This window comes from Lethenteron reissneri, chromosome 64, assembly GCF_015708825.2.
Source record: "Lethenteron reissneri isolate LAM-NWPU_2019-01 chromosome 64, ASM1570882v1, whole genome shotgun sequence".
NCBI classification, from domain to species: domain Eukaryota; kingdom Metazoa; phylum Chordata; class Hyperoartia; order Petromyzontiformes; family Petromyzontidae; genus Lethenteron; species Lethenteron reissneri.
Window position 1 is genome coordinate 2,027,416 of NC_083842.1, and position 13,529 is coordinate 2,040,944.

At 41.0% G+C, this 13,529-nt stretch overlaps 1 protein-coding gene across 3 annotated transcripts in view; it reads right to left on the bottom strand.

The window, feature by feature from the left end:
* Window positions 1-208: 208 nt before the first annotated feature.
* LOC133358965 (neogenin-like) overlaps window positions 209-13,529 on the bottom strand; it is an 85,629-nt gene continuing 72,308 nt past the window's right edge. Inside the window, exons 8-10 of one of the 3 annotated variants that reach the window (XM_061577342.1) lie at window positions 4,782-4,985; window positions 4,243-4,379; window positions 209-1,855 (exon numbers count right to left, since the gene is read on the bottom strand). In XM_061577342.1, coding sequence (XP_061433326.1) covers window positions 1,769-1,855; window positions 4,243-4,379; window positions 4,782-4,985 — 428 coding nt within the window. In that variant the 3' untranslated portion in view covers window positions 209-1,768. The remainder of the gene's footprint in view (window positions 1,856-4,242; window positions 4,380-4,781; window positions 4,986-13,529) is intronic. The other 2 variants (XM_061577341.1, XM_061577343.1) reach the window with 2 other exon arrangements.

A 13,529-nucleotide genomic window follows, 5' to 3' on the forward strand; every position in this document is an offset into this window, starting at 1 on the left:
GGGTGCTTGTGTGATGAGACGGATACAATTACAATACTTTGTCTGGTCATGCCGTGTTTACACATGGTCCCCATGTCAGAACATCGAGTTTCAAATAGTAAACATTTTAGCACGACCCCTAACAATACAGTATATTCACCTGTGCTATGAATGTTACGTGATATTGTTGAACAAGCCTGGCTCCACAATGCAGCTGTTTTGTTTACACCGGGCCTTAGCAAGCAACGTGGTGCACATTTCAATGCCTTTCTATTCTTAAAAAAAACACACACGCTCCTTTTAGCATGCCCATATCTGGTTGCCAATACCTTCAAATTCTTATTGTCTTGAAACCACTTCACATGCCCTGATAGAATCAATATCTATATTCTACACTGTTGCCAGATGCACTGTGTTTAAAGTATACACATTTTTGAAAATGCATTGTCTCATATTTTCCTGTCACTATACTGGTTGCACTGTCACTATATTCAAGTATTATATTTCTCGCTTAGTCTGTAGTTTCTATCAGAACAAATTATTTTATGTCGTGTTGGCTGTGGTGCAAGCCCAGCACAAAATCAGCACATTGGTTAATAAACACTGTCTTAAACGAACTGTCACAAATCACATGTTCATTTTATGGCAATGTTATTGATGATTGTGTTGCGTTTTTTGTTATTTAGGAGTACATTTCACATAAGTGGTGGGGTGAGGGTCATGAAAAAGTATTTTTAGAAGTGTGTCCCAGTCCAAGGAAATTAAATATGCCTTAGATTTATTCCTGCAAGTGTTGCCTTGGAATCCATTGACTAAATCTACGTCTTAAAATACAACAGTTCACTTAAATATTAGACAAAAACACTTTTTTTAAAGACATTTTTAATTAAACTATGTATTGCTGATTAATGTTACAAATTCTAATAAAAAAAGGCCAATTCAATTTGGTTCATATATTTTTTATGTAAAGAAACATGGAAAATGTTGCAATCCATTTTTAAAATAAAATACAATAAATAACCGAACTCCATACATGAAACTTCAGCAACAATCATATGCAAAGTTGCACAAAGTAATTAAATGCCCAGGAGAGGCTGATGTCCAGCTCAGTTTGTATAAACATGTGTAAGAGATGACACGTTCATTTAGTTCTTAAAACATATTATAAATATTCAGACAAATTAGCACAAATAAACATGTAACACATTAATTGGGCTACATTGACTTTTTTACCATGAAAGTCTCGCAGTTTTCCAGTAATCCTGCGGTAATCAAATGCATACAATGTAATACAAGCCGTTTCCAAAACCTTCAAAATGTATGTCGGCGAAATAATATTTTTCAATACATATAACTCTTGTTTTTATTTAATTTCAGAAAACTCTGTAGACCTGTGCAACTTTCTGCACTTTTTTTAAGTAAAGCCTGAGTGTGTTAAACTATGGTATTCATCAATATCAAAGTAGACCTTAAAACTAACAAAATATTAAAATTCTCTCTAGGTTCGCTACAATCCAAGAAAACTGCTATTCTACACAGCTTGGAGAGCAATCTTTTCGAGTCATACAGCCACTCATCTATCCAGGAGATGTTCTTTCTCTTGAAAATGAGCTCCAATTGCCATTCCCCCAACATACAAAAAAAAATTCAAAGCCCCTGCAACGTTCTTCATCATCCAGTTCCATGTAGAAATGACATTTTCAAAATCCAGGTGTGACTGAGAGGAGAAAGTTTTTCAACGTTGATTTCTGCTCAGCAGCAGAAACTCAAAATGATTTGATACTGCGTTTTAGAATTCAGAAGTGATGGCATTGAGATCCTTCATGAGACCTTCCAGACTTGCCATCTCCAGACTAAGGTCATCAGTTGTGTCTTGCTGTGGATACACACAGAAAAGTCCAGTTATAAGAACGATTAGTATATCATGGATCACCTGTCAGACTCAAATAGGTTGAAGGATGGGGAGCATCAATCAGGGATATGGATTCATATTAGCAATACGAATGCGAAGTGTGTTAACAAGTTTGGCAAATTATATTATCAGGATTAGGTATTGTGATGTGACAGTAGTTGAAATGTATGTTACAACTGGGATTCAGAGACATAATAAACTGAAAAGTAAGGAAATCCGTGTGAGCAATGACAATGTTTAAAGAAGAGGTAAAATTAGGGAAAGTAATACAGATCATGAGTTGACAAAGTCTAATTTCAAAGATGAATGTGAACAAATGTGTCAGAATAGGACCGAGTATTGGAAAGAATAATAATAAAAGTTGAACACCCAGAAATAATTTCTCTATAACTAGAAGGTGCATTGGTAAGAGCAGGGGTAAAAGCTTATATATTGGTTTAAGATCCAGAGAGAGCAGCAGCAGCACGTAATTTTCAGAAGAGGACATATTGAAGGATTGCTAGAGCTCATTTAGCCAAATCACCAGACTCAAAGAAACAACAAACATCAAGTAGCAGGGGAAAGTAATGGATACAGAGATTTTCCTAGCAGACATTAAAATAGCCGTGAAATGGCGGGGCCTTGCAAGGTAAACAGGAGTGTGTAGTATCACTGTGTACACTTTTAAAAACAATAGCAAACTCAAATGTAGGAATTCAGGGAAGCTGCATTATGAGGTGGGGAATAGCTACAAGAGGATGGTTGGTAAAATGCCAAACTCATACCATTACAACAAGGGAGATGGACAAGATTGCGGTAACATTAGCAGAATACATTCATAGTGTTGTGCAATTTTACTGCGGGTGTTTAGCAACATTTTTTAAACATTTTATATTCTAAGTTACAGCATCCTAGCATCTTGAACGTGTATGCTGGCAATCAGCCTGTGTCGTTAGGAGACGCGTTAGAATGGGCGTGGTAAGAACCGGTGTTTGATCGCAGAGTATTGTGTTTCCCAGTTTGTTCAATATTGTTTTTGACTATTTACTGAAACTATTAATAGAGACACGGTAACACGACAGACACAGCACGCAAGTGCGTGCTATCCTTCTAAAATTATCTTATTGTGGCTTTATGAGTCTTGTTCTCAAATGTTACAGCGTGGTGATGTCTTGCATTCCACCCCTTGGCATGGGCTGCCGAGAATGTTTATGAAAATTAACGATTTTGTGGATGGAGTCTGACATACTGCAATGTTGTTGCCCTCACAACCCATCTCAAATCCACCTTGTATTCCCCTGTAGCAATATCAATAAAGATTTTCTGATATATAAACTATCTGTGCTTCATTTACACACCTACATATATACACAAAGCAAAAAAATAACATCCCGTTTCACCTACATAGATTGTTGGGAAAGTCTTGTTGGCAAGCACCTATTAAGACTGGCAAGGAAAACAGGAGGATGATGTGACCGGCAGCATACCAGGCTGCCTTTGTCTCCTGATATTTGAACGCCGCACAAGGTCAGGTTGGGCCAACGTGCGGTCGGCTCAGGATTAGTTCAGATATCACTCGTCAATGATATTATCGCCATGGTCATGAATTTAGTTCAGGTCACCAGATTCATAGCGCAATGCACTAACCCATATAGCCTGAACGAACTAATGGGGGCAAGTGCTGTTCGCGAGCACCTATGAAGGCTGGCATGGCACACGAGGGGTGGGTAGCCAGCACCATGCCTGGCCGCCTTTGTCTCCCCAGTGGTGATGCTTACACACCACACCAGGTACTCATTTGAGACCGAGTCGACCTAGGGGTGGCCCAGGACCAGTTCATATAATCGTCACTGGTGTTGGCTGTGACCGGGAATTGAACTCAGGTGGCCGGGTTCATAGTGCTGCGCATGAGCCGCTACACTACCACTCCACATACAAACACATGCACACGTGTAATTACATATGAACATATGAAGCCACTGCTGATAACGGCATCAAGTCAATCATTCGTCCCAATCTTAAAATGCGGCAATCCATCAAGCTCCTACACAGGAGACAACCTATTGCTTAATCTCCTTAGTGGGCATATACACAAATCCTGTATGTACATGGTACAATATACATACAGTATCCTAATAGGCACTATATCTCAATCATTTAATATGCAAGTTAGCACGTTTACCTAAAATCTAGACAATTCTCTCGCCCTAATTGGCTGCAACGAATGGCACTTCATGTTTAACTGTAATGTAGGTGAATTGATTTAAATGGAAGTTAATTAACTGGAATGAAAATATCTAAACGACCCCACAACGTCCACAACTGAAGCAGGCAATACCAAAACAGCTGCTTGATGATGCAGTTGGACTCACATCATCAGTGTCATGCAGCATATGCTTGGCCTCGAGCAATCCTGGGGCACTAGGCACGGTGACGGGGAGGGGTGAGCGTGACCACCCCACAGGCCCCACGGAAGCTGTCCGCACAGGCGCGCCTTGTCCTGCTGTGCCTGTAGAGAATGTACCAATAAACCGTGCTCATTACTGTTCACACACAAGCAAAATAAATTACACTCACTTGTAAACAGAGACACACAAACAGTTTTTTTTCTTTAAATTGGTGATAAAACAAAATGTATAAAAGAGCTACAGCTGAAGTTGTAAAATGTGGGTACAAAAAGATGAATGCCTCATCACTTAATGTGAAATGCATTTTGTTTTTTGTGTGTTAAAGGCTGTGGAAGATGGAGAGAAGTAGAAAAGGTTAAGTGTAAATGTGGTCCTTCAGTCTAACGGAATTGCTCCGAATGTTTCATTCTTTTAAATCGGCTACTGAAATCATGATTACAGTGAAAGGATGCAAAAAACTACTTATACATATCCACGTGAACCATTCTCACACATCAGCATACCACTCTGTGGTAGCAGTGGAGCAGTAGAACTGTCCAGTGGGCTGGTTGGGGTACTCAGCGTGGCGAAACTGGAGAAGGTCTGAGATGGTCGCATATGCCCCACTGACATTGAGCGACAGATCTCCTCCTCATGGGTCGCATCCCTCTCCACAGCACTTGGCCCAATGGGAGCCTCTTCCACACTTGGCGTGGTGTGTACTGTGTCTGAGAAAAGACAAACCATGTCATTACCAACTGTTGATTCGTCATGCTCCCGCGTACATCATCTAAAAAGCCAACATGGAAATTATGGTGGTCACTCTTCTAGTTTCAAAAGTGAACACGCGAAGCACTTGCCCATTGTAATTGAAACATCTTAAAGCAACATTTAGTTAAGTAATGGTTTTCTGTACATTAATTTAAATAACCATCACGGCCATGCATGCCACCACAACTTACAATTGCTGAATCCCAGTCAAGACCTGACCTCCAAGGTCTTCACCATTGGAACCTCATTTGCCAGTAAAAACAAAACTGACACCTTTTTTTTACAAGGAGTCATGTTTGTATAGACCACAATACCTGCAGCCATAATGCAAACAAAAATGGTGTAAATGCTTACCCCGAGCTCTCATACTCTGATGGTGCATTGTCTTTGAGTTGTGCGCCTTTTGGCGTCATCTGGTCCAACCCATGTGAGACTAGGCTCTAAGGAAAGCTGTCTCGGGTGTGGAACCAATCAACTTCAAGGACAGTGCATATATTATCAGAGTTATGTTTTTTGTTTGCATTATGGCTGCAGGTATTGTGGTCTATACAAACATGACTCCTTGTAAAAAAGGTGTCAGTTTTGTTGCCAGATAGAAGGGTAAAAAACCAATTATCACTCCAAGGTCTTCTTTTATAGTAACCTACAATTTGACTTTTGGAAATAGCCTTGGTCATCCACTTCTGCATGCCATTTTTGTTAGGTTATACCATAATTTACATGCATTTCTCCACTTCCGACTAAAATAAGATAGAAAAATGTCTCTTCATACGGATTTAACCGTTCCTATTACACAACCTACGTAATATGAAATAACAATTCACATTTATAATGCGAATTCCATCCTAGGATCCCAATGCGTAATGCATGAAAAGCAGGAAACAAAAACAGAACCAGGGCAACTGACCAAACTAAAGAGGGAAGGCCACTTTAAAGCGATGGGTTTTCAAAGCAGACTTAAATATATCTACCGACTTCGATTGCCTGATTGTTAGTGATGCAGATAGCGCAGAAGATACTGTTGCATAGTCTGGCCCTAAACAGATATACATTTTAGTCCCATATGCATAGCTATGGTGGGATAAGCCAAGATGTCGGAGCAGAGCACCCAATAGTGCCATGTAGATGGTAAAAAGTGATGGTGCAAACACAGATCCTTGCGGAACACCACGGAGAGCCGGTCTAACTGGTGCCTTGAAGCAATCCTCTGTGATGAAGTATCTACGTTTCTTTAGTAAGAGTGGCACCACAACAAAGCAATGCCAGAGATCCCCATTGAAACTTCCAGTGACTCAAGGAAGAACCTCGTGATCAAGATTCAAATGCCGTGCTTAAATCTATCAGAATGAGGAGGCTGGCAAAGCCTTTATCTGCTGACAAAAGGAAATCATTGACCACCCTTACCAAAGCAGTCTCGGTGCTATGAGCAGGAAAGTAATTTGGACCGGATGATGGTAATTTTATTGTAAAAAAACTTTAGTACAAAAATCAGCAGGAATGGGAGATGACATTTGGTTCTTATTCAAAAGTGGACTGATACAGGAAAATAAAGTCCGATGATTGTTATCACTATTTGCAATGCGACAAGCAAACGAAGGAGGATTTAGCGAAGGCAATGCTATGATAAGTACTAAGTTGTTCTTTAAATATTTGATGATGAATAGTGAGGCCGGACTTTCTCCAAGCATGTTCTGCTTTATGGACGGGAGTTTTTTTCACCCTCAATTTTGTAGTGTGCCATGGTGAAGGGTGATGGGATGATAAAACACTGATGATAAGGCAACGCAGGGGCACACTAACCAATCAGGCTACCGGTCCAGTTAGGAAGAGAGGCCCGTCCACACATGCACATGCAATCCTCGTCAGGATAACCAGAAATTATGAATACATTGATCATTATTATCAATAAACTGATAACAAATGTATGCAAATATTGATTTCAAAGTCATAGAATTAAGAATCTAATATGGTTAAACTCTCGTAATGAAAGCACCAATTGGCATAACCAAACGTTCAAAACACGCAGCATGTTACAATGTGAATGTTCCAATGGAGGGCACATCAATCACCATGAAATAGGTTCGAACAGACATATTTACAGGGCCTGACTTTTAGTTTTAATTTTATAAAAATCGTTCAACATTATCAATAACCATGATACATCCACTGCTGATGTCTCCATCTGTCATGGTCTTGTGATATAACCATCGGCCTAGCACCTGCAACCGCGCTGATGTGATAACTCCATCCGGGTTGACATCCACTCAATCAGTGACCATCATCCCTTTTTGGGTCGTGTCCTGTCTAAACCCACATTAACAGTCGATATGATGTCTCTAACCTCTGTAGTTCACGTGTTCTTTGTCCTGTCACAGTGGAATCCCGAGAATGCATCTGTCCATGCTGCTTTGCCAACTTTAAAGTTTTTGTTCCATGTTATTTGTTAATGTCCCTGTTTGTGATCCATAGGTCATCGCAGGCTCTAAGGATCGGTTTCAGTCTATCACTGTGAAATCGGGAATGTTTAACGCAATGCCTCAATGACCCAACCGATCACCTCTCAGATTACCACCAGCACAGCCAAAGCAGTCGTCCGCCAAACCACACAAGAAGAAGCCATGTCAACACTTCTAAAACATTTATGACACCAAAGTACATTTTTAATGCAATGAAAATTGAAACAATAAATGAATTAGTCTGGTCTCTGTGTGTATTTCAGTTAAAATCACGACACCGTGGTGAAGAAATGGTCTAGTACTCAGATTTGTTAGCCAGGCAAGCAAGAAAGCACAATGACTTTAGATCACCAAGTATCTCTAGTAATCCACATCACTGTTAAATTATGACTTTCCCAGCAAATTCGAATACTCATATTTACCAGCTAGGTAAACCGATATATATATGGTCACTAAGTACTTCTATGAAACCACAACACTGATTATAATCAGTATTAACGATCAAGATTCAGAGTAAATTTTACTACTCGACAATTGCCTCTTGAGACTTCATAATGAGAGCACATTGATCTCAGTGAAAGGCAGGAGGATGTGTGGCACAGTATGGCGCCAGCTGTCATAGATCAAGTCATGTAGCAACAGTTCTCTGCAGTGAGTACATTACAATGTCTTTAAAAACAGCAGCACTATGACTCTATAAATACAATTAACGCTAACCGCTTGCGCGGTCCGAGATTCAGCGGTGAGAACAGGACCCACATTGCAACTTGCAGACGTCTCAGAACTGGAAAGGGTTAAGCTATTCACAACAACTATGCTTCGAGGATGATGGTCAAATTCCCATGGGTACTCGTGACACCGATTGGAAGACTGCACCTCTTGGAAATTCGAAATCCCCCAAGTTCCAGTTAAAAGTAGCACTCGCAGTCCTCCAGTATAAAATCGCCTTTGGTAATGATGAGATTGAGCTCGTAGGACTCACTACAGGTACCTAAAGGCGCTCATGAGGTATCTCCAGACACTTGATGAGATAGCACTGTCCAGGTAAGTCCAGGTGTCACCATGATGATGTAGCAATCTCAAGGTAACTCGAGGTACCTCCAGGCACCGAGGCCGCGATGCTCCGGATAGAGACGAGATAGCGTAAGATACGAATGAGAGGTGGTGCTCTCAGCGCCGCCTTTTAGATCATTTCAGGTCAGGCTTTCCAGATGGTTCCAGGCAGGACAATTGCAGGAAACCTCCGATGTGACAGGTTAAAGTCAATGGTAGAGCTCTTGGGGTTGACAGCTGGTGGCTCAATACTGTCCCAGTTAACTCAAGACAGGTCAGGTGTAACCCCCAGGAAGTTTTCAGTTGGTCTACCCAGGTAATTTCAGTGGAGGATTGTATCGGCAAGCCCCAGCCTCTTCTAAAACAGCCTACCTCGTTATTCACAAGGTGGCATCCCTCAATGTAAACGGCACCTCATGGCCTCGTTTGGATGATGTCTTCCGGAAAATACATTTCCTGTTTCATTCACTCGAAGACTACGTTCAAAGGAGTTTCCTATGTTTAAAACTGATCATGCCTAAATACTCTCAGAAGACACTAAAACTAAGAATTTTTTTATTTTAAGAAATATCTACTCGAAGTAACATCTGCCAATAAAGGTTTTATCTCAGAAGGCCGCCTGGATTACTGGGAAATATCAAAGGTCGCCTCCACAGGCAGCATGCATTAATTTAATGTTGGTAAGTTGCTTTTCATTGCCAAATACCATTTTTCTTCTTGTTTCTTTCGGTAAAGTCACGTAGAAGGGAAGTAATAAAATAATAAAAATAAAACATAATAAAACAATTCTCACGACGTTTCGGCTACAACGCAAGCAGCCGTCTTCAGGTGAAGAATGAGACACTACCAAACTAGGAGCTTATATATAAGCTGCATTGGGGGTTGAAGAGCGCCTTAACAAAAAGAATGTGCATGTGAAGAGGGATTTAGCATATTCATGGAAAATGCGTAGGCGTTGGGCGGGGGGGTGTCAAAGTCATATTATGCCCATGCATTATGCAGGATCAGCAGCAACCAAGGGGGGTGCAGGGATTAGCAGTAACAAAGGAAAGGAATGTTAATGATATGTAGCTGCAGTTACTCAACAACCACGTAGAAAACTAAAGTATAAACTACATAAAAAACTAAAGTATAAACTGCATCGCACCATCAGTATACTTACTATACTCTATAATAAGCTGAGTTAGAGTATAGTAAGTATACTAATGGTGTGATGCAGTTTATACTTTAGTTTTTTATGTAGTTTATACTTTAGTTTTCTACGTGGTTGTTGAGTAACTGCAGCTACATATCATTAACATTCCTTTCCTTTGTTACTGCTAATCCCTGCACCCCCCTTGGTTGCTGCTGATCCTGCATAATGCATGGGCATAATATGACTTTGACACCCCCCCGCCCAACGCCTACGCATTTTCCATGAATATGCTAAATCCCTCTTCACATGCACATTCTTTTTGTTAAGGCGCTCTTCAACCCCCAATGCAGCTTATATATAAGCTCCTAGTTTGGTAGTGTCTCATTCTTCACCTGAAGACGGCTGCTTGCGTTGTAGCCGAAACGTCGTGAGAATTGTTTTATTATGTTTTATTTTTATTATTTTATTACTTCCCTTCTACGTGACTTTACCGAAAGAAACAAGAAGATGAATCCCTGCAGTCACGAAAGCTTTAAATCGAAAAAAATACCATTTTCCCAAAAGCCAATATGATATGTTTTTAATAAAGTGGAAGGGGTTGGCCAAGCGAGTCTCCGAAGATGTGGATTACAATAAGGGTCTTTCCCCGAGAAAGAGCTGACAGATGTGCTGGATGATGTGAGCTGACCATGAGTAAAGCTACTGCAGAACTCTGGAACGAATTCGAAACAATCGTGGGCTCAGCGAGCAGTACCACCGTGTGACAGCTATGAAACAATTGTTGGTTAAGCTAGCAGTGGAAGATTGGGATACCTAAGAGATGATTGAGTCAGCTACAAGACTTGAGGGTATTTTAGGTAGTCCTCTACTTATGATGGAGATGCGTTACGACGACCCCATCGTAAGTAAAAAATATCGTAAGTCGAAGATGGCCGAGCCTACCCAGGAGTCTTAAAGAATGGCGATAATTTAGCAAAACAGAGCAATTTACAGTACCGTACTGTATAAACTATGTACTGTATGTATTTTTAATTACAATACTGTATTGCACAGTAAAATGTAAAGTAAAAAAAAACAAGGTAAATTCTTAGCCTACCTATATGAACTGCAATTTAATAGAAAGTTTTTTCAGGAAACAATCCCATCTGCATCACACAAGGCGGGAGATGCGTACATCCCAACAGCTTCCCAACGTACAGTATCGTACCTCGTACGCTACTGCGTTTGCCTGCCGCGCGAAATGTAAAATATTTTACAATTTTGTCGTATCACAATCGCTATCGTAAAGATCGAAATATCGTAAGTCGGAAACCATCGTAACTCGGGGACTATCTGGAATGGAATGACAGGACATCTGCGAGGATGCTTAGAGTCAAACTCGCAGTGGAACTGCGGAACACCTGTGAGACCGGTGAAGCCGCTGCAGGTTGGATCTGTAGTACGAGTTGAAATGATGGTACGACGGGAATTAAAACCTTGTTGGCAGCTGCAGATTAAATCTGCAGTGTGAGCCACAACTTGCGTTGCATTGGGGAGCAGAGTGTTGTCGTTAGTGTTAAGTGGCTGCTGAAAAATGTGTAATTTTTCTCATTGCAAGTGATTAATTAATTAGTATTGCTCAAGATTGTACATCTGCATGCTGCAAATAAATGTTCCTCCATCCTTTGCATACTTTGCCTTCATGAACTTTCCTAGAAATAGACATTCTTAAATTTTCCAGCTATGTCCCTCCAATAATTATTCTATTTTGTTCAAACGTCTTGTAATAGATAACATGTAATATTCGTTAATGTTTTGTTTATACTACTTAGTCCATTCCTGGATATGAAGCAAACCTCATAAAATAATTATCAAAGCAAAAAACTGCTAAAACCACAGTTGCACAATTCCCCACTTTAATAAATGCATTCTTTCTGAAGCGAGCGAGATGTAAGTGCACAAGGGATACCATGAAGATGTTTTTAGTGTTTTTGAGTAAAAGTAAAAAAAAATACACAATTGTGCAATTCTGTCACTGGAAGGAACACAAATTAATCTGACTGTGGATAACAGGGATTGTGGATGTGATTATTGTGGCTCGAATTATCTTAATTTAATAACTATTTAGTTCTGGTTGTAAATAGGGCTGGAATATGGAATAAATAAACGTGCGCTTTTAAGATTTATACGAGTCCCTATATACGTCTGACTCTCAGACAAATGCGGTAATAGATACCTTCTGAGCCAAATCCCCCTCCCTAGAAGCCCATCTCACTGTTGAACTCGAATAACAAACTATTCACAAAAATTATTGCAAACAGATTAGAAAAGGCCACCCTGGCAATCACTGGAGGAGCACAAACGGGCTTAATTAAAAACACACTCGGCTGACAAGATTAAGAATTTGGTTAACGCCGCAAATTTCGCTACAAAGGACAATCTAATTGCCTACACCCTTACCCTGGATGGAGAAAAAGCTTTTTATAGAATTAACTGGGTCTTCCTATTCCGGATAAGGGGCAATTTCGACCTTCCCGGTTCCTTTATTGACAAATGAAAACTCTTTTTGTGCCGCCCTTCGGCCACCGTGGTTACAAATTACTTAACATCTCCAAGCTTTTGTCTGAGCAGAGGCACCAGGCAAGGTTGCCCCATTTCCCCACTGTTATTTACCCTAGCTATGGGACCCTTCGCCAAAAGCATTCAGAGAAGTCAATAGGTGTCAGAAATACATATCGGGACAGTGGAATGCAAACTAAACGTATACGCCAACAACAAGGGGTGGGGAACGTCCGGTCCGCTGGGCCGTATGAGGCCCACGAAATGATTTGGTGTGGCCCTGCCAAGGCAACCGCAGGCGGGACTCGAAATTCAATAAATCTTGGAGCAAACCTGGAAAAGCAGTTGCGAGTAGCAGCATCATCATCAATACCAGCTAACATCATCACATGCCTCGCCAAAGAGAAGCAGTTCCAGCCATCACATTAGGGGTGAGTTAATTAAATGTTTGCCCAAATATAACAGGCTAATTTTAGAGTTGATAATTTTGTATGGCCCGCGAATGATGTTATAAATATCCAAATGGCCCTTGGCAGAATAAAGGTTCCCCACCACTGGCCTACAATGTCCTTCCAGCAACCTCGATCCTTGCCATTTTGACCCGAGTAAGGGAATATGGAAATGTGTCAGGATATAAGCCGTGGTGCCCAATGCACATTAAATACCTTTGTTCCAGGAGTTTACCACCTCACTTGTGGCATAGGCAGATATCCCCCTCTCACTTCATAATAGGGCCCACCTGGTAAAGATGATGGTCCGTCCAAAGCCTTTAGCCCACCTACGAATGGTCCCTACCCAGATGCCGAGAGCCTACTTCAAAACACTCCACTCACGCATTTCCTCTTACATTTGGAACCACAAACTAGCGAGCGTGGATACGCTACCATTACCTTAACCTGTCTAAGAACGAGAGAGGCCTGGCTCTCCCAGACCTCCTTAAATATCACAAAGCAGTCACTCTTCAGAACGTGGAACTAGTGAAAAATTGGAAGAAGATTCTGTGAGCCCATGGTCCCTTATCAGGTTTTCCCTCTCCCCAACCAAAGACAGACTCCAGGGGCATTGAACCGGGGATATGCAAGGACAGACATATCTCCTTCTCCGCTCCCCTACAATAACGATCCCCACTATGGGGAAACCCCTGAGAATGAGCAACAGGGAGATCAAGTGGCCCAGCTGGAAAGTAACAGGCTTGAAAAAGGTTGGCGACCTTTGGACTAAAGGCGGCAAGATGATCTCCTGTGAGCAAATGCAGGCACATGAAAACATCCCTCAGGTATTTTAGTTAGGTACCTACAAATCGCTATCACCAAATTCCA